At 44.4% G+C, this 20,761-nt stretch overlaps 1 protein-coding gene across 6 annotated transcripts in view; it reads right to left on the reverse strand.

The window, feature by feature from the left end:
* Window positions 1-20,761, reverse strand: part of pik3cg (phosphatidylinositol-4,5-bisphosphate 3-kinase, catalytic subunit gamma) — a 55,368-nt gene extending 34,607 nt beyond the window's left edge. The window contains exons 1-3 of one of the 6 annotated variants that reach the window (XM_059948909.1): window positions 19,867-20,761; window positions 16,093-16,237; window positions 1,799-3,829 (exon numbers count right to left, since the gene is read on the reverse strand). In XM_059948909.1, coding sequence (XP_059804892.1) covers window positions 1,799-3,814 — 2,016 coding nt within the window. In that variant the 5' untranslated portion in view covers window positions 3,815-3,829; window positions 16,093-16,237; window positions 19,867-20,761. Of the gene's footprint in view, window positions 1-1,798; window positions 3,830-11,839; window positions 11,937-16,092; window positions 16,514-17,120; window positions 17,208-19,866 lie in introns of those variants that run through there. The other 5 variants (XM_059948910.1, XM_059948912.1, XM_059948913.1 and 2 more) reach the window with 5 other exon arrangements.

Here is a 20,761-nt window from a genome sequence, read left to right on the forward strand (position 1 = left end):
GCCTGGCCTCTCAGTCTCCAGGATGTAGTATGGTGGTCACTCACTGCTTCTTCCTTCTTCTAGTCAATAAAAGCCGATATCTCGCCTTACGTCTCAGAGTGAGTTATTGATGGTGCATCAGGGTGTGCCCATGTTACAGTGAAGGATGTGAGGTGTGTCAGTGTTACAGTGAGGGGTTTGGGTGAATCAGAGTAACAGTGTGGGGTGTATTAATGTTACAATGAGGGTGTGGGATGTAACAGAATTACAGTGCAAGGTGTGAGGTGCATCAGTCTTAGTGAAGTGTCTGGGGTGTATTAGTTTTACAATGAGGGTTGTGGGGTGTGTCCGTGTTATAGTGAGCGGTGTGGTGTGTATCAGTGTCACAGTGAGGGGTGTGGGGTGTGTCAGTGTTACAGTGAGGGGTGTGGGTGTGTCAGTGTTACAGTGAGGGGTGTGGGGTATGTCAGTGTCACAGTGAGGGGTGTGAATGTGTCGGTGTTACATTGATGGTGTAGGGCGTATCAGTGTTACAATGAGCATTGTGGGGTGAATCAGTGTTGCTGTGAGGTTTGTGGGGTGTCTCAGTATTACAGTGAGAGATGTGGGGTTTGTCAGCAATAAAGTGAAGGGTGTGGGGTGTATCAATGTTACTGTGAGTGGTGTTGAGTGTTTCAGTGTAACAGTGTGGGATATGGGGTGAATCAGTGTTACACTGATGGGTGTGGGTGTACCAATGTTACAGTGAGGGGCATTGGCTTTGTCAGTATTACAGTGAGGCTTGTGGGGTGTGTCAGTGTTACAGTGAGGGGTATGAAGTGTGTCAGTTTCACAGTGAGGGGTGTGGGGTGTGTCAGTGTTACACTGAGGGTTGTGTGGTGTGTCAGTGTTACAGTGAGGATTAAGTGGTGTATCAGTGTCACACTGAGGGTTGTGTGGTGTGTCAGTGTTACAGTGAGGGTTGAGTGGTGTGTCAGTGTCACAGTGATGGATGAAGGATGTGTCAGTGTCACAGTGAGGGGTGTGGGGTGTATTTGTGTTACAGTGAAGGGGGTGAGGTGTGTCACTGTTACAGTGGTGACTAGGTTGTATCAATGTTACAGTGATGGATGAGGGATGTGTCAGTGTTATAGTGAGTGGTGTGGTGTATATCAGTGTTACTTTGTGGTAGTGGGGTGTTTCAGTGCTACTTTTTGGGGTGTGGGGTATATCAGTGTTACAGTGAGGGGTTTGGGGTGTATCAGTGTTACACTGTTGTACTGGGGCTGTAACATTGAAAGACATTCATTTGCCGATATTATTGCTTTTGCTTTTGGAGACACTACTTGGCAGATCCACTTGATTGGAAGCATGAAGCTTCATCCCCAAGCTAAGGTTGTTTTAGATGCAGCTATCCATTTTAATTTTCTTTAATTTCTCTCTCTTTTACTCCATCCTTCTCCCGAACTGTATCCCTGCCTTAACCGGCCCATGGGCCTGTTGTGTACTGCATTTGCATTCTGAGTAAAAGAACCAGACAGCTTCCAGGAGGGTGCTACTAAGTTAAGCCCCATTGCAGACTGAGTCCTCATTCTGCAAACACTGGCAATTACAAGGGAAATGGATCTCAGTTGGCTTCTGTGTCCAGAATCCTTGGACAATTCAGCTACCCTGCCCGACATGTGCTTTGTTTCAAGGGCTGGTTTATCAATCCTCGACTATCTGGCCTGCAGTAAACATTGCTACACTGGTCACTCATGTTTGAACTCCTCTTTCAGTACACTGGTGTGTAATTGGGGATTACTGTACCTGGACCAACTGTAATTGGGGATTACTTTACCTGGACTAACTGTAGGAGATAACACAGCACCCCACTATTGTCAAGGGTCTCCAGCTTTCGAATAGCCAATGTCCGAACTTGCTCATCTGAAAATCGGCAGTCCAGGAGCTGCATTGCGAGTCCCACGTCCAAAGGACTGTTGTCCCATACATCCTGATCTTCCAGCAGCTGGTGTGTTTTCAGCACCACCTCCTGCTGTCCCCACTTCACAGAGCTGAGGAACTTGGGGTAGGCTTTGGGCTGCCTCATACACTCATTCTTAAAGTGCCAAAGTAACTCTTTGTCTTCAGAGCTCAGTAGGTTTAAGGGGTCTGTGCTGATGATCTCTTCAAACTGTTTACGCAGCTGGCTGTGCATTTCCTGGCCTGGCCTCTCCAGCTTACAGGCAGGGGTGTGACGGCTTCGGGGCAGTGCAATGGGGTAATTGTACCTGTCAAACAGGATGCAGATGGCCATGGATGTCTGCTTGTCAGGATTGGTTGCTGATGTGAGTTTGTCAGCTTCGATGGTTCCTTGCTCTTCACCTTTGTCGGGGATCTTCCACATGTGAAGCATGTACTCTCCTTGCCTGAGGAGAGACCGATGGTCGATCACCAAGAGGTTGACGTAGTATAGCACGTGATTCTTGCTCTTGCTCTCCACCGTGTTATCATCTTGCATCTGGAAGGCACTCTTGGCACTCTGCACTGGTGCTTTGCCACAGTAAACCTGGAGGTTCAGCCGTGCTCCTTTGGGCAGGTCTCTGACTTTAATGTCGAACTCCAGCCAGGTATTCCACAGCACCTCTTCTGTGAATGCTTTGGTGGACGTCTTCTGCTGTGAAAGAACCTGCTGCCCATACAGTATGCTGGCCTCAACAAAGACCGTCAGTTCTGTGTTCCTTGGGAGAACAGGGATGTCAATTCCAACAATCTTGACTCTGAACTTTCTGGCACAGTCCCAGAGGGAAATGGTGAAGACTTTGTCATGATCTTTTCCTTCCAGGGTCAGCTGTTCATGTGACCCAGTCACCCCTGTGCAATCATCCACCAGTGGCCACTCTTCCTTCTGAACGACATCCAACTTTGGGTCAGGGGGCTGAACCAGCACAAAATGGATTTCTTCACCATTCTTCAGACAGCTTCTGATCCAGCAGAAGTCCTTGATTGGATTGTCACCGACAATGTAATCCTCCCTGCCACAAACCCGGAGGACAAAGTCATCCTCACTTTGGAATTCTGAGATCCCCAGCAGCCCCATCTTGTTAGCCATTTTCTTGAAGAAATTCTTCAGGATGGTCTGTGGGGTCTCATCAATGGACACTTTGATAGTTAGGCTCATCGTTCCTCTGTGGATGATTATGAAAATGTGATTGTTACAAATCTTGCTCAGCAGATGTTCAGGCAAAGGTTTTGAGGTGATACAAGGGTCCATTGAGTACAGCATTGCATCCCGGCTGGACACTTCACTTAGCTGAGGTGTGATCAGCTTCCGACGGGTAAATTCCAGCTCATCATCATGGACATTGCTAACATCTGTTACATCATAGCCGATCAGATAGTTCAAGTCACTCTGCAACTGCAAGGATTCCTCAGAAGCCTTTATCTTTTCTACCAGGTGGATCTTGCCATTGTTTCTCTGTAGTGTCTTCCAGTAGTTGACGCAATCCAATGTCTGGATCACCTGGTGTTTGTCGTATATCTCATACCACTGTCCTTCCTTTTGGTACAGCAGTCTGAAGTGGTCAGGGCTGAACTTCTGGTAGAAGTCTGGGTTGGTGCTGACCCCACCAGCCTTCACCCAAATCCTTGCTTTCAGTTGTTCAACTGTGTAGTTCCCCAGCACCTCCATGGAGATCCTCTCGTGGGTACTGTTGAACTTGTTCCGTGTGGGGAGAACAAAATCGAGAGGCAGCTGCTCCAGTGAATAGAACTGCATGTTCCTGGCAGTGTTGGCTCGCAGCTTACGTCTTCTGCCCCTGTTTTCTTCTCTCATCACAATGGGCAACTTATTATCCTCATTGGCTGACTGTTCCATGCCAGGGGAAATCTACTGAAGAAACACAGCACAAATTATTCAACTACACCTGTTGAGATGTTGATGGAGTGTGGTAGATACCAGCACACTCTCCTTCAGTTTGTTTTCATTTTCAAACCCTTTGTCCATTGGAAATAACTAAATAATGGTTGGGCAAAAGTTCTTGCCTAATCTTGCAAAAAAACTAAATTGTCTTTACTTTACTGTATCAATATTAGAAATAATCTGGTAGTGGCACTGCTCTTCCCTCCGAGTCAGAAGGTGTAACTTCACAATTCTATTGATAAAATTCATAAACTGGTTCATTAGTCCTGAAGAAAAGTCTCAGCCCAAAATGTTGACTGCTTGTTCCCCTACATAGATGCTACCTGACTTGCTAAAGTTCTTCGTTGTGTGTTGCTTTGGATTACCAGCATCTGCAGAATCTCTTGTGTTTAAAATTGGTTTATTATTGTCACATATAATGAGGCAGAATGAAAAAATTTGTTTTGCATGCCACACATACAGATGAAATCATTACAGTGCATTGAGGTAGGGTAAGGGGAAACAATAACAGTTTGCAGAATGAAGTGTTACAGAGAAGGTGCAGTGCAAGGTCACAAGGTAGATTGTGAGCTCAAGTGTCCATCTTATCATACTAGGGTCCATTCAATAATCCTGTAACAGTGAGTTGAGCCTGGTGATATACATGCTTTCAAACTTTTGTATCTACGTCCCAAATGTCCTGGGTGGGTGATTATGCTGGCTGCTTTACTGAGGTAGTGAAAAGGAGAGACAGGGCCCATTAAGGTAAGGCTGGGTCTCTGTGATGTGATGAGCTGTGTCCACAACTTTCTGCAGTTTCTTCTGGTTACGTGCAGAGCAGTTGCCATAACAAGCTGTGATGCATCCTGATAGGATGCTTTCCATTGGGGAGATAGCTGATGGGTTAATTGACCCCTAGTGAAGAGATAGATGGTAGGATTTTGGGAATGTGGATAGGACTGTGCATGTTCTGGGTAGGGGTGGGGGGCAAGAAAGCAATGGGATCCTGTGTAGGATTCCTGCCACATCCCAAACATGTGCAATATGTAGATTAATTGGCCACTGTAAACTAGCCCAAATCTGTAGGTCAGTGTTTGAATTGAGAGGGGTCTTGATGGGAATGTGGAGAGAATGAAGGTTTGGTGTAAATGGACAGCTGATGGTCAATGTAGGTTCAAAGGGCCTTTTCTACACTGTACCTGTCTAGGATCACTGTAGGATTCGTGTTGACGTGTGTTTGACATTATGGAATCAATGAGTCTATCTCCAAGCTTTCTGAATCATTGACAGGTCCATTGTCTATGTTAGCACTCTAGTGCAATACTGAGTTATTGCTATGTGGATGAAGCTGCCATCTCTCTGATGTGTTACTGCACTGAGAGCTTGTCTACACCCTCAGTGGGAATAAAAGATTCCATGGTATTACTGGCTGCCATTTACTGGATGTTATCTCATTGCATCTGTGGTATCCAGTTAGATTTCCAGTGACCCACACGAGGTCCCTTCAACTCTGGATCCTTCCAAGCATTACACTTACTCTATTAATGGTATGAGTTACTTCAAAACAATAAACTAATTCAAAGGAAGACAAGAGTTCGGGGATACAGGTCTACTTTGTTTTTACTTTCAGCAAGATGCGCACGTATCAAGTGGTAACGTGAGGATGTATGTACTTAATGTATTTTTACATATAAACCCATAATGAATTATTTAAACAACCAAGAATACTTAATCAACCAATATTACTCAAATATTAATGACACAACAGTGAAAATTTGGACAGAGTCATAGAGTTCTACAGCAGAGAAACATGCCTATCACATGCTTGCTGAGTTTTCTACCCACTACACCCACATTAGGTCTGTATCTTCCTCTGCCTTCCTTATTTAAATATTTTTCTAAATGCCTCTTAAAATGAACCCACCCCCTCCACTGCCAGCATACTTCAGATATCAACCACTCCTTTCGTAAAGAACGCAGTACTCAGACCCCTTTAAACCTCACCTTAAACATATGCCCTTTTGTTTTTGATACCCCTACTAGGGGAAATTATTCTATTAACCCTATCCATGCCCCTCATGATCTTTTACACTTTTATCATCACCTCTCAGTCTCTACACCAGGGAAAACAACCCTAGCCTATCCAATCTCTACTTGGCAATATCCCAGTGAACTGCACTTTCTCCTACACAACTGCATTCTGAAGTAACCAGAATGCCACACAGTAATCCGGATATCTCCCCTTCATCGTGCCCTAATCATACGAGAAAAGTTAACAAGGAATTTGCTTTGTTTCCATTCACCGAGAAAGTTAACACAAGGAGTGTTGTGAACAAAGCAGGTAAGCTTAGAGCGTGGATCTGTACTTGGAGATAAGATGTGATGGCCATTACAGAGACTTGGATGACTCCGGGACAGGAATGGTTACTTCAAGTGCTGGGTTTTAGATGTTTCAGAAAGGACAGGGAGGGAGGCAGAAGAGGTGGGGGCATGGCACTGTTGATCAGAGATAGTGTCACAGCTGCAGAAAAGGTGGACGCCATGGAGGGATTGTCCACAGAATCACTATGGGTGGAGGTTAGGAACAGGAAGGGGTCAATAACTTTACTGGGTGTTTTTTTATAGGCCGTCCAATAGTAACAGGGATATCGAGGAGCAGATAGGGAAACAGATCCTGGAAAGGTGTGATAATAACAGAGTTGTCGTGGTGAGAGATTTGAATTTCCCAAATATCAATTGCATCTCCCTGGAGTGAGGGGTTTAGATGGGGTAGAGTTTGTTAGGTGAGTTCAGGAAGGTTTCTTAACACAATATGTAGATAAGCCTACAAGAGGAGAGGCTGTACTTGATTTGGTATTGGGAAATGAACTCGGTCAGGTGTCAGATCTCTCAGTGGGAGAGCATATTGGAGATAGTGATACATTTGACAAGGTTCTACAAGGTAGGCTTATTCAGAAAGTCAGAAGGCAGGGGATCCAGGGAAGTTTGGCCAGGTGGATTCAGAATTGGCTTGCCTGCAGAAAGCAGAGGGTCGTGGTGGAGGGAGTACATTCAGATTGGAGGGTTGTGACTAGTGGTGTCCCACAAGGATCGGTTCTGGGACCTTTACTTTTCGTGGTTTTTATTAACAACCTGGATGTGGGTGTAGAAGGGTGGGTTGGCATGTTTGCAGACGACATAAAGGTTGGTGGTGTTGTAGATAGTGCAGAGGATTATTGAAGATTGCAGAAAGACATTGATAGGATACAGAAGTGGGCTGAGAAGTGGCAGATGGAGTTCAACCTGGAGAAGTGTGAGGTGGTACACTTTGGAAGGACAAACTCCAAGGCAAAGTACAAAGTAAATGGCAGGATACTTGGGAGTGTGGAGGAGCAGAGGGATCTGGGGGTACATGACCACAGATCCCTGAAAGTTGCCTCATAGGTAGATAGGGTAGTTAAGAAAGCTTATGGGGTGTTAGCTTTCATAAGTCAAGGGATAGAGTTTAAGAGTGCGAGGTAATGATGCAGCTCTATAAAACTCTGGTTAGGCCACATTGGAGTAGCGTGTCCAGTTCTGGTTGCCTCACTATAGGAAGGATGTGGAAGCATTGGAAAGGGTACAGAGGAGATTTACCAGGATGCTGCCTGGTTTAGAGAGTATGCATTATGATCAAAGATTAAGGGAGCTAGGGATTTACTCTTTGGAGAGAAGGAGAATGAGAGGAGATGTGATAGAGGTATACAAGATCTTAAGAGGAATAGATAGAGTGGACAGCCAGCGCCTCACAGCTCAATTCAAGAGGACGTGGCTTTAAGGTAAGGGGTGGGAAGTTCAAGGGGGATATTAGAGGAAGGTTTTTTACTCAGAGAATGGTTGGTGCGTGGAATGCATTGCCTGAGTCAGTGGTGGGGCAGATACACTAATGAAGTTTAAAAGACTACAAGATAGGTATATGGAGGAATTTAAGGTGGGGGTTTATATGGGAGTCAGGGTTTAAGGGTCAGCACAACATTGTGGGCCAAAGGGTTTGTACTGTGCTGTACTATTCTATGTTCTGTGTTCTCTAATTCTATCTCCTTTACGATAGCACTGGAAAGAGATAGGAACAGACAAGTTAGAAAAGCATTTAGTTGGAGTAAGGGAAATTATGAGGCTACCAGGCAGGATATTGGAAGCTTAAATTGGAAACAGATGTTCTCAGGGAAAAGTATGGAAGAAATGTGGTGAATGTTCGGGGGATATTGTGTGGAGTTCTGCATAGGTACGTTCCAATGAGACAGGGAAGTTATGGCAGGGTACAGGAACCATGGCGTACAAAGGCTGTAATAAATCTAGTCAAGAAGAAAAGGAAAACTTACCAAAGGTTCAGAGAGCTAGGTAATGTTAGAGATCTAGAAGTTAATAAGGCTAACAGGAAGGAAATTAAGAAGAAAATAAGGAGAGCCAGAAGGGACCATGAAAACGCCTTGGAAGGCAGGATTAAGGAAAGCCCCGAGGAATTCTAAAGTATGTGAAGAGCAAGAGGATAAGACATGAAAGAATAGAACCTAACATGTGTGACAGTGAGAAGGTGTGTATGGAACCAGAGGAAATACCAGAAGTACTTAATGAATACTTTACTTCAGTATTCACTGTGGGAAAAGGATCTTGATGATAGTAGCGATGACTTGCAGCAGACTGAAAAGCTTGAGCATGTAGATGACCCAGCAGATGTTGAGGATGTGACGCGTTGGCCTGCCTGAGTAGAGCGAAATGGTTCCGTGTGCTGGATTTAAGGAGTGGGTATTACCAGATCCCGATGAGTGAGGGAATGGACAGGAGCCTCTGGAGGAACACATTCCCAGAGATCAGCCAGAGGACCACCGGGTGCCCATGCCTCTATTCCGGATGGGCTGGTAGGACCCTGTGCCAGTGTGTGTCTACGGATAGAGGGAGTTTACGTAAAAGCTGTTCTTGATACAGGATCGCAATATCAAACTCACACCAGATACCATTATGGAATACACTTTAAAGATTTTACTAAAACTTAAAGAGTACTATGCAATACAGTATATATGAAGGAAAAGAAAATAAAGCAAAAGGCGCCAACTTATCAAAGTTCAATCAGTTTAGTGCACATCGTTGGAGCTCAACCATCGAACCATTCAACCCCTCGTTGCTTGCCTCCGACCTCCATGTCCTTGCACCTGGGACCACCCCCAGTGGTCGACCAAGCAGTGCAGCACACGTCCACCTTCGTTGGCGTCTCCTCCCCCCACCCCAAAAGACCACGAAACCCCCCCAAGCTCCCAGCCCCACAAGACAAAATAACATTCCCCATTGGTTAACAAATGAATACAATCCCCATATCAGCAAGTCCAAAGCTAAACAACTGCAAGAAAAAGACACTTATCAGACATAAAAGCATTCCTACTCTAGCAAACCAAAGAAGCCATTTTGATTACATACACAGTACATTGCACACTGATATTAAGAAAGAGGATGTGCTGGAGCTTTTGGAAAGCATCAAGTTGGATAAGTCGCTGGGACTGGATGAGATGTACCCCAGGCTACTGTGGGAGACGAGGGAGGAGATTGCTGAGCCTCTGGCTATGATCTTTGCATCATCAATGGGGACGGGAGAGGTTCCGGAGAATTGGAGGGTTGCGAATGTTGTTCCTTTATTCAAGAAAGGGAGTAGAGATAGCCCAGGAAATTATAGACCAGTGAGTCTTACCTCAGTGGTTGGTAACTTGATGGAGAAGATCCTGAGAGGCAGGATTTATGAACATTTGTAGAGGTAGAATATGATTAGGAATACTCAGCATGGCTTTGTCAAGGGCAGATCATGCCTTACGAGCCTGATTGAATATTTTGAGGATGTGACCAAACACATTGAGGAAGGAAGAGCAGTAGATGTAGTGCATATGGATTTCAGCAGGGCATTTGATAAGGTACCCCATTAAGGCTTACTGACAAAGTAAGGAGTACGGGATCAAAGGGGACATTGCCTTGTGGATCCAGAACTAGCTTGCCCACAGAAGGCAAAGAGTTGTTGTAGATGGGTCATATTCTGCATGGAGGTCGGTCACCAGTGTAGTGTCTCAGGGATCTGTTCTGGGACCCTTACTCTTCGTGATTTTCATGAATGACCTGGATGAGGAAGTGGAGGGAATGGTTAGTAAGTTTGCTGATGACACAAAGGTTGGGGGTGTCATGGATAGTGTGGAGGGCTGTCAGAGGTTGCAGTGGGACATTGATAGGATGCAAAACTGGGCTGAGAAGTAACAGATGGAGTTCAACCCCGATAAGTGTGAAGTGGTTCATTTTGGTAGGTCAAATATGATGGCTGAATATAGTATTAATGGTAAGACTCTTGGCAGTGTGGAGGATCAGAGGGATCTTGGGGTTCGAGTCCATAGGACACTCAAAGCTGCTGCACAGGTTGACTCTGTGGTTAAGAAGGCATATGGCCTTCATTAATCGTAGCATTGAATTTAGGAGCCGAGAGGTAATGTTGCAGCTATATAGTACCCTGGTCAGACCCCACTTTGAATACTGTGCTCAGTTTTGGTCGCTTCACTACAGGAAGGATGTGGAAGCCATAGAAAGGGTGCAGAGGAGATTTACAAGGATGTTGCCTGGATTGGGGAGCATGGTTTATGAGAATAGGTTGAGTCAACTCAGCCATTTCTCCTTGGAGCAACGGAGGATGAGAGGTGACCTGATAGAGGTGTACAAGATGATGAAAGGCATTGATTGTGTGGATAGTCAGAGGCTTTTTCCCAGGGCTGAAATTGTTGCCACAAGAGGACACAAGTTTAAGGTGCTGGGGAGTAGGTACAGAGGAGATATCAGGAGTAAGTTTTTTTTTTACTCAGAGAGTGGTGAGTGCGTGGAATGGGCTGCCAGCAACGGTGGTGGAGGCAGATATGATAGGGTCTTTTAAGAGACTTTTGGATAGGTACATGGAGCTTCGGAAAATAGAGGGCTATGGGTAAACCTGGTAATTTCTAAGGTCGGGACATGTTCGGCACAACTTTGTGGGCTGAAGGGCCTGTATTGTGCTGTAGGTTTTCTATGTTTCTATGTAAGAATCCACAACTCTTAATGTCCCCTATGGGACATTAATGTACCCGCCCCAGTCCCTCCCCTGTGGTGTACCCGCCCCATCCCTCTCCCGTGTGTACCCGCCCCGATCCCTCCCCCGTGGCAAACCTGTCCTGGTCCCTCTCCCGCAGGGTACTCACCCCAGTTCATCCCTGTGGGGACTCAGCCAAGAAGTTCCTGCAAATTTATTTATTGATTGAGGTACAGCACAGAATTGGACCTTCTGGCCCTATGAGTCACACTGCCCAGGAGTCCCCCAATTTAATTCTAGCCAAATAACAAAGCGATATACAATGAGAAATTGACCTGCCCACTGGTACGTCTTTATACTGTGGGAGGAAATGGTAGCTGCCGGAGGAAACCCACATGGTTACGGGGAGAACGTACAAACTCCTTACAGGCAACGGCGAGAATTGAATGCAGGTCACTGGTACTGTAAATCATTGTGCTAACCACTACGCTACCGTGTTGCAGATCCTTCCCCTGCAAACACATTCCTGTGCTTCTTGTGTCACTACACAAGTTCATTTGACTAACCTGATTTGTAGTTTATTCACTGTGCTGCCTGTCTTGATCTTCAGAGCACTGTGTTTATGTTTATATCCTTTTAATAACCTTTAGTACCATTTTAACCAGATACTTATCTGCTTCTTACACCAGTAGCTAGCTAACATGCCATTAAATCTCCCTGCAATAAAAACGGAAAATGTATCACCAGACAGATAGTTTCTATGAAAAATTAGGATTTAACATTTCAGCTCACTGACCACAGAGCAGGGCAGGGAAAATGTTCCAATCTTGAAGTGAACGGGAGTATTCTACATAATAATTAATTTCTTACATCCACATTACTGATAATCTAAAGCGCTATTTGTGGTTATATACCCTTTCTAATCTACAAAGGTATGTCCATTAAAATAAAAGTCTTACTTCTCTCAAAAGTCCTCGAGGAGTGCCACACCCAGCATTGCTCTTCATTTGGCAGCCACAGATTCCTTTCAGAAGCAAAATGAGGCCAGGATGTCATCTGAAAGGAGGTAGTGTGATTTGTGACCTTTCCCCCAAACTGCTAGAGAGCTTGTTTCCAGTGGCTGCGGTGTCAGTGTACAAACTTTAATGTGGCTGATTTGCAGTCTCAACAGTGGTGCTGTTTTTATGCACTATACACATTGCCACAAATAGAGAAGCACACCTCATTTCCTTTTTTTTTCTCATCTTGATAGAGTATGAAAATTTCTCATTACACACTTCCTCTGCCTCCCCACCCAGTGTTTTCTCTTTATGAGATGCAGCTGATGAGAGTTTCAGGCCCTTTGTCCTGAGACCTCTTTATAATGTTAGACACCAGGTTATGTTTGTTAATGCTCCTGTTAAGTACTTTGGCAAAGTTTTGCCTCGCTAAAAGCTTTCCAGAAATAGAAGTGGTTCTTAGTGTTGGTTATGTGTGTTCTCCCTTTGTGATATTGCTTCAGTCACAAATCTCCATCACCAGGAAGCAATTCAACCAATGATCACTAACCAGCTAAACAAACCTTTCCTTTGGTTAGACTAAATGCAAATTCTCCATTCCAATCTTGACAGATCTACAAAACAAAAGTCAGTAATGCAAATATGATGTGTTTTGTTTTCTTGACATGGTTTGTGCCCTTTCTCTGCATGCACTAACAGTCCACTGTTTCCAAACACTCACAGCCCAAAAGCTCAGCATGTATACGGTATAGGAAGGTGTACCAGAGTCTTTACTTTCTTGAGAGTTTAAGGAGGTTTGGCCTGTTGTAAGTATCCTGAACGGTGCAGCATGGTTCAGTACAACAACACCAATGCAACAAGCTGAAGAGAGTAGCTGGCTCAGCCCAATACATCACAGGCATATCCCTTCCCATCACTGGTTCTATGCACGAGGTGCTTCCTCAAGAAATCATCGTCCATCATCAGAGATTTCCACTATCTGGACCATGCCATCTTCTCACAGCTACCGTCGAGAGGGAGGTACAGAAGCCTAAAGTCCCACACCGCCAGGTTCAAGAACAACTTTCCATCAACCATTCAATTGTTGAACAAAATGGCAAAATGTTAATCACCTCACTTTAGCAAACATTATGACCATTTTGATCATTTTGCACTAAAATTGACTTTTTTGTTCAAATTGTCTTCTTTCTTGTAAAAAGTGTGAATGACTTGTTTTCCTTGTGAACAATGATGATACTGTGATACTGCTGCAGGTAAGTTTTGTTTTGCACCTGTGCTTGTGCATGTGACAGTAAACTTGACTTTGACCTCACTGTTTAGATATCCAAAACCATGTGGGGGAACTACTGAAGTACAAATCCAACTCTAACAGCACCACAGACAACTCTCCTCTATATCCACTAGAACCACTTCCTTGTTGCTTACTGGAATACCTCCAATGTTAAACAATATATTAGATTTCCAGCTTATTGGATTTGACAGTCAGACCTGTCAAGGCCAGGTTGATTTGGCCACTGAAATGAGTTTTATCTCATACCTTCCAATACTGAGGCTATTGCTTGCTGCTCAACATCTTGTGGAATGTAGGCATTATTGTCAGGTCAGAACCAGGGGACTCACACAGACAGCAGTGTGATGACAATCAGATATCTGCTCAAGTGATGACTAGTTCAGCAAGAACTCCACGCCAAGTGACAGGGAAGAACTCAACACTTCTTTGAGATTTGTGAGGGCAGACTGTTTAACAATTCACCTGAAAGGTAACATTCCCCACTGGGACCAAGATACAAAAGCTGAATTAGAAGCCACAACTATCTGCCTGATAAGGCTCAGGTACCTTCTTCGGATTAAGAACCTCTACAGATGTGCCATGGAGTGCATTCTGACAGGCTTATTACCGTCTGCTAAGAGAGGCAGCTACTGCACAGGACCGAAAGAAGCTACAGAAAGTTGTAAAATTAGTTAGCTCCATCATGGGTACTTGCCTCCATAGTATCCAAGATATCTTCAAGGAGTGGTGCCTCAGAAAGGCCATATCCATTATGAAGGACTCACATCACCCAGGACATGCCCTCTTCTCATTGTTACCATCAGGTAGGAGATATAGAAGCCTGAAGGCACACACTCAGCGATTCAGGAACAGCTTCTTCTCCTCTGCCATCCAATTTCTAAATGGACTTTGAACCCATAACACTCCCTCACTACTTTTGCCATTATTTCTGTTTTTGCACTGTTTTTAATTTAACTATTTAATATACATTATACACTTGCTGTAATTGATTTACTTATTTATTTTTCTATATTATCATGTATTTCATTGTACTGCTGCTGCTGCTAAGTTAACAAATTTCATGACATGCTGGTGGTATTAAGCCGGATTCTGATGCCATATAACCATATAACAATTACAGCACGGAAACAGGCCATCTCAACCCTTCTAATCCATGCTGAACGCTTACTGTCACCTAGTCTCACCAACCTGCACTCAGCCCATAACCCTCCATTCCTTTCCTGTTCATATACCTATCCTATTTTACTTACAGTGACAAAACCGAACCTGCCTCTACCACTTCTACTGGAGGCTCGTTTCACACAGCTACTACTCTGAGTAAAGAAGTTCTCCCTCGTGTTACCCTTAAACTTTTGCCCCCTAACTCTCAACTCATGTCCTCTTGTTTGAATCTCCCCTACTCTCTATGGAAAAAGCCTATCTACGTCAACTCTATCTATCCCCCTCATTATTTTAAATACCTTTATCAAGTCCCCCCTCAACCTTCTACACTCCAAAGAATAAAGACCTAACTTGTTCAACCTTTCCTTGTAATTTAGGTGCTGAAACCCAGGTAACATTCTAATAAATCTCCTCTGTACGCTCTCTATTTTGTTGACATCTTTCCTATAATTCATTGACCAGAACTGTACACAATACTCCAACTTTGGCCTCACCAATGCCTTATACAATTTTAACATTACATCCTAACTCCTATACTCAATATGTAAATATATATATTTATAAATATAAATATATAAAATACTCAACTTATAAAGGCATTTACCAAAAGATTTCTTCACCACCCTATCCATGAGATTCCACCTTCAGGGAACTATTCCTAGATCAATCTGTTCTACTGCATTCCTCAATGCCCTACCATTTACCATGTATGTCCTATTTTGATCAGTCCTACCAAAATGTAGCACCTCACACTTATCAGCATTAAACTTCATTTGCCATTTTTCAGCTCACTCTTCTAACTGGCCTAAATCTCTCTACAAGCTTTGCAAACCTACTTCATTATCTACAATGCCACCTATCTTAGTATCATCTGCACACTTACTAATCCAATTTACCACACCATCATCCAGATCATTAATGTATATGATAAACAACACTGGACCCAGTACAGATCCCTGAGGCACACCACTAGTCACCGGCCTCCAACCCGACAAACAGTTATCCACCACTATTCTCTGGCATCTCCCATCCAGCCACTGTTGAATCCATTTTACTACTTCAATATTAATACCTAATGATTGAACCTTCCTAACTAACCTTTCCATGTACTACACTGACTGATTTGCCTCCAAATTCATTCTCCAACCCTCCCTGAAGAACACAGCCCGCACTGTTTTGAAGTCAGAAATGTTCCCAAGGGAATAAAGAGCCAGTGTTTCAAAGGCACAGGGTGATCAGGAAGAGCTTAAAGGGTGGTGTCGTCCCTGGGCCAGCTGGAGGGATTTGTTGTAGACTGTGGTCAGGCTGAAGTTGATTGGGATTGGAAGAAAACTGGCTTCTTGAGCCCAGCAGCCTGAGGTGAGTCTGATTCCCGATTTTAACAGCTCTGCACAGGGAAAGGGGAATATACTGGAGGAGCGGGAGTAATCCTGGACCCAATTTCTGTGCTTAGTACTGCCCTGGTGCTTAAAACAGCTCCTGGTGCAAAGTCTCCTCCTCATCCCCCACCCCTGAAACAAACCCAACAAAACCCTCAAGAACCAGAAACAATTTGAACTGGCACCTCAGACGGTCTCTGTGCGGTCTCTGCCTTTGTACACCGCAGCCACTGAAGGGTGGCGATGTACTCAGTTTCACTTAAACAACCCCCCCCCCCACCCCCAGACTCTGGGTGAGAGGGGAAGAGCAGCAGAGCCAGCCCTTGCTCTCCCGCCTGGCTGTCTCATCAGTGCCGGAGGAGATAGAGTCATGTCCAGCTCACCTGTGTTGTCAGCCTGCAGACCCACGGGTACACCTCTTCCCACCACGCTGGCACTCAGCTGAACTGAGCCTAGGCATGGTTCTCCCAACCTTTACACATGGCTGGACAGCATTCAAACTCTACGTGCTGACTCGGTGATTAGCATCTAGAAGCAGAGACACAGAGGAAGTACTGTAGCAGGGCTCAGGAAGCGAAAGAAACCACAGTGATTCTCAAGGCGGGACACAACAACTTCTCCACCAACGTATCCTGAGCTGCATTCTGGTGATATTGGTATTGGTTTATAATTGTCACATGTACCGAGATACAGCAAAAAACTTTGTCTGAAAGCCATCCAGACAGATAATGCCATTTGCAAGTACATCACAGTATTAAAAAGGAAGCATTGCAGAATATAGTGTTACTGGTGCAGAGAATGGGCAGAGTAGGCTGCAAGCTGCAAAGACCACAACAAGGTAGATTAAATAGTTCATCTATTAGTGTGAGAGAGAGGAGATTACAGTGGGAAGCCATCCCTGAGCTAGGTGGTTCATGTTCTCAAGCTTTTGCACCTTCTGTTGGACAGGAGAGGGGCGAGGAAGGATGGAGGGGTCTTTAATTATGTTGGACACTTTCCTGAGTCATCGGGAAGTGAAGACAGAGCCCATGGAGTGGAGGTTACTTTGCGTGACAGATTTAGCTGTATCCACAACTTGCGGCCAGGAGCACAGCAATTGCCATTCCAAGCTGTGATGCATCCAGATAGAGATGGTTTTGATAGTGCATCTGTAAAAATTAGTGAGGGTTATTGGGGACATAACAAAGTTCTCTTAAACTTATAAAGAAGTAGAGGAGCTGATGTGCTTTTAATTGGCAATAGTGTCCACATTGTACCAGGATAGATTGTGAGTGATTTTTATACCCGGGAATTTGAAGCTCAGCACCACTGGTACTGATCCTACCTCCTGACACCAATGACCAGCTTCTCCATTGAGGGAAAGCTTGGTATCTTGACACAACTTATATTTTTGCCTTTTTCCTACACTTACCTTGTTGTTGCTGAGATCCAGCCCTCTATGGTGGCATCATCTACAAATGTGTGATTAGAGTTAGGGCAGAATTTGGCAGAGTCAGCAGCAGAACCAGATGTGACTGTTCCTCTTGTTGCCTTGGGAAAATAAACCTGCAAAAAGCTGAGAAGTTGGTGTGGGCTTATAACTAGAAAAATTCACAGGCAGGTTAATAAACTAAATCCAATCACCATTTAGGAGGGTCATTTTATAATTTAAAGTGAATATTAATTGCCTTCTGGGCTGATTAACATCCTGATGGTCTCCAATGATTTTTTTTTAAACTACAAGTCCTGGAAATCTGTAATAAGAGGAAAGAGCCAACAGATCAGTCAGCATCTGTGGAGACAGCAATAGAGCTAATGTTTCAGGTTGGAGATACTATATCAGTCTTGGGCAAAGGACAAAACAAGTTCATTTCACCTTGCTGAATGTTTCCAGTATTTCTTGTAGTCCACACACTTCCGACAACTTTCTGAATAAAGGGGGCCTGCTCTGGTTGGCTCCTGATGACAAGTGGTGTTCCACAGTGATCAGTATAGGGACCACTTTTTTTCACATTAAATGTTAACAATTTGGATGACAGAATTGTTGGCTTTGTGGCCAAGTTTGCAGATGACGCAAAGATAGGTGGAGGGACAGGTAGTGTTGAGGAAGCAAGGAATCTGCAGAAAGACCTAGACAGATTAGGAGAAAGGGCAAAGATGTGGCAAATGGAATACAGTGTATGATCATGCACTTTGGTAGAAGGATAAACTATTTGTAACAGGGAGAACATTCAAAAATCAGAGGTGCAAAGGGACTTGGAATCCATGTGCAGGATTCTCTAATTGCAGGTTGAGTTAGTGGTAAGGACGGCAAATGCAATGTTCCCATTAATTTGTGAAGACTAGAATATAAGAGCAAGGATCTAATGCCGAAGCTTTATAAGGCATTGCCAGACCAAACTTAAGAGTATTGAGAACAGTTTGGGGAGCCTTATCTAAGAAAAGATGTGCTGGCATTGGAGAAGATCTGGAGGAGATTCACGAGAATAATTCTGGGAATGAAAGGCTTAATCTATGAGGAGTTTTTGTTGGCTCAGGGTCTGTACTTACTGGAGCTTAGAAGAATGGGGTGGGGGGGGCGTTATCTCATTGAAACCTATTGAATATTGAAAGGCCTAGACAGAGTGAATGTGGAGAAGATGTTTCCTATCATGAGAGTCTGGGACTGGAGGGCACAGCCTCAGAGTAGAGGGATGTCCATTTAGAGCACAGACAAGAATGAATTTCTTTAGCTACAGGGTGGTGAATCTGTGGAATTCATTGACATGGGTGGCTGTGGAGGCCAAGTCATTGGGTATATTTAAACCAGCGGTTCATAGTTCTTGGTTCATCAGGGATAGGGGTGAAGGCAGGAGAATGGGGTTGAAAGCATTGATGGACAGGTGGAGTGGACTCAATAGGCTGAGTACTCTAATTCTGCTCCTAAGTTTTATGGTCTCCAAGGTGTGACCATGATGGTAATTTAGGGATTGACGTGACATGTGAGAGGAATACTCATTGCTCCCAGCTGCTTCATTGAGAGGGTTTTGTTAGTGTTGGTGCTGAAAGGGATCACCACACACTTGGTATCTCTCAGATCTGTTCTATCGAATCAGCACAAGAGCTGCTTCACCTTGTGCCTCAAAGGATGTCACCAGTAACATGAGCAATGGACTATTAGCTCCGCCAGACAGAAGGTGCACCTCATCTGAGAAGGAAAGTAAACTCCTTCCCAGCCTGAGGAACCACACCAGGAGATGTGTAACAGGACAACAAGCATTTGCAATCCACTGGTATGAGATCTGTTGCCAACTATAACTAGTCAGTGTCATTGGCTTCCTCAACACGTCACAGGGTGGCATGGTAGCATAGTGGTTAGCACAACACTTTACGATATAAGTGACCTGGGTTCAATTCCCGACATTGCCTGTAAGGAGTATGTACCTTTTCCCCTTGCCCATGTGGGTTTCCTCCCACAGTCCAGACATACCAATTGATAGGTTAATTGGTCATTGTAAATAATTAGGCCCAAGGGTTAAATCTGTGGTTTGCTGTGCGGCATGGATCAAAGGGCTATCCACACTATCTCAATAAATAAATAAATAACTTCACTCCCTGCACACCACTGTGACTGAAACTCCATGGGTCAGAGATAAGTGAAGGGTGAAAGACATCCCTTCACCTCCACTTCCCCCGGTGCTCTGTCCTGTCTCCTGCAAGGCTGATGCCATCATGTGGAAGGTGAAGGCCATATGTTGAACAGGAGGGATTGGTGTGTTATTGCCTCAGGATGAGGTTGTAAGTTGCAACCGGATGGAAGGTTGGAAGTGCACACTCAGGATGGAAAAGGTAACTTTACAAGGAAGACATAAAGTGACAGCACAGCAACAGTGAGGGGGGGGGGGGGGGAGAGAAGAGATAGGCTTATTAAGATTATATATATACACATACACACACACACATCATATGAGAGAGAGCACAAGAAAAGGGGGAGGAAGAGGGAGAAGAAAGGGGAGAAAAAGCAGGGGAAATTGGGTTGGGGAGAGCTTGTGATTGCATGGTACAACACAGGATGTGGTGACTTGAGTCATCAGTAGGTTTGGTTCCAGGGTTCCTCCTCACTGTGCACATATGGTTTAATAAACTCATTATATCCCCTATACTAGAGGTGTCTGCCACGGTTAGGAGGGGACACTTACCTTTACATTTGAGGGTTCTGCTGAAGGTACCACTTCAGAGACTGGATTCCAGGCTTTAGATTCTACGGCTGGGCTGGGCAAGGCCACGCTGCCTGTCCTCCCAGGCTGATGTGCAAAAATGTGGGAGGGTGGTAAATTGTGAAAGGGAAGTTCATCCCATATTTACTGTAAACTCTACACCCCTTCGGGTGAGCTGTTGGATTGAACCTCACTGCATTTTCCAATCTTATTGCTGCCTCCGCAAATGGTTCGTACTTCCCCCTCTCTACAGGAACTGGACTTCAAAATAAAAAGAATTATTTCCTATAAACAGAGGATTTATACAAATGCAAATTTATTTTTAGTTAACTTACTTTATTTTGAAGGGTGAGGACAATACAGAATCCCTGTTATCACACTAAGGAATATAATGCAGTGACTCGTGATTTCTCAGGAATGTATACAGTGTTGTTTCAAAATTACACTTCAACTAGTGATGACTCAGTTCAGCTATTACCCACATCCTGTGTGCAACACCATACAATCACAAGCACAGTACAGGCTCTTCAGCCCACAAGATTGTACTGACCTTTTAACCTTCTCCATGGTCAATATAATGCTTCCCTCCCACAGTTCTCCATTTTTCTTTCACCCCATACTTTGCCTTCAAGTTTGACCTTCAAAGTGACCATCTCTTTACCATAATTAGCCCATTTTTAGGTCAGATCTAATGAACCAGTGCAAATAATACATTTTATCAATTAAATTCTATTTATTGCTGCTGCTAATTTAGGATGAAATAGGAATTCTTCACTGTGCTGTCAGGTAGCCTATGTCCCACTCAAGTTGGCTGTAGAGTGTTGGCACAGTGGTTGCTATATGCCCCAGCGCCTGTGGAACCAGTGGACATCTGGTA

This window comes from Hypanus sabinus, chromosome 23, assembly GCF_030144855.1.
Source record: "Hypanus sabinus isolate sHypSab1 chromosome 23, sHypSab1.hap1, whole genome shotgun sequence".
NCBI lineage: Eukaryota > Metazoa > Chordata > Chondrichthyes > Myliobatiformes > Dasyatidae > Hypanus > Hypanus sabinus.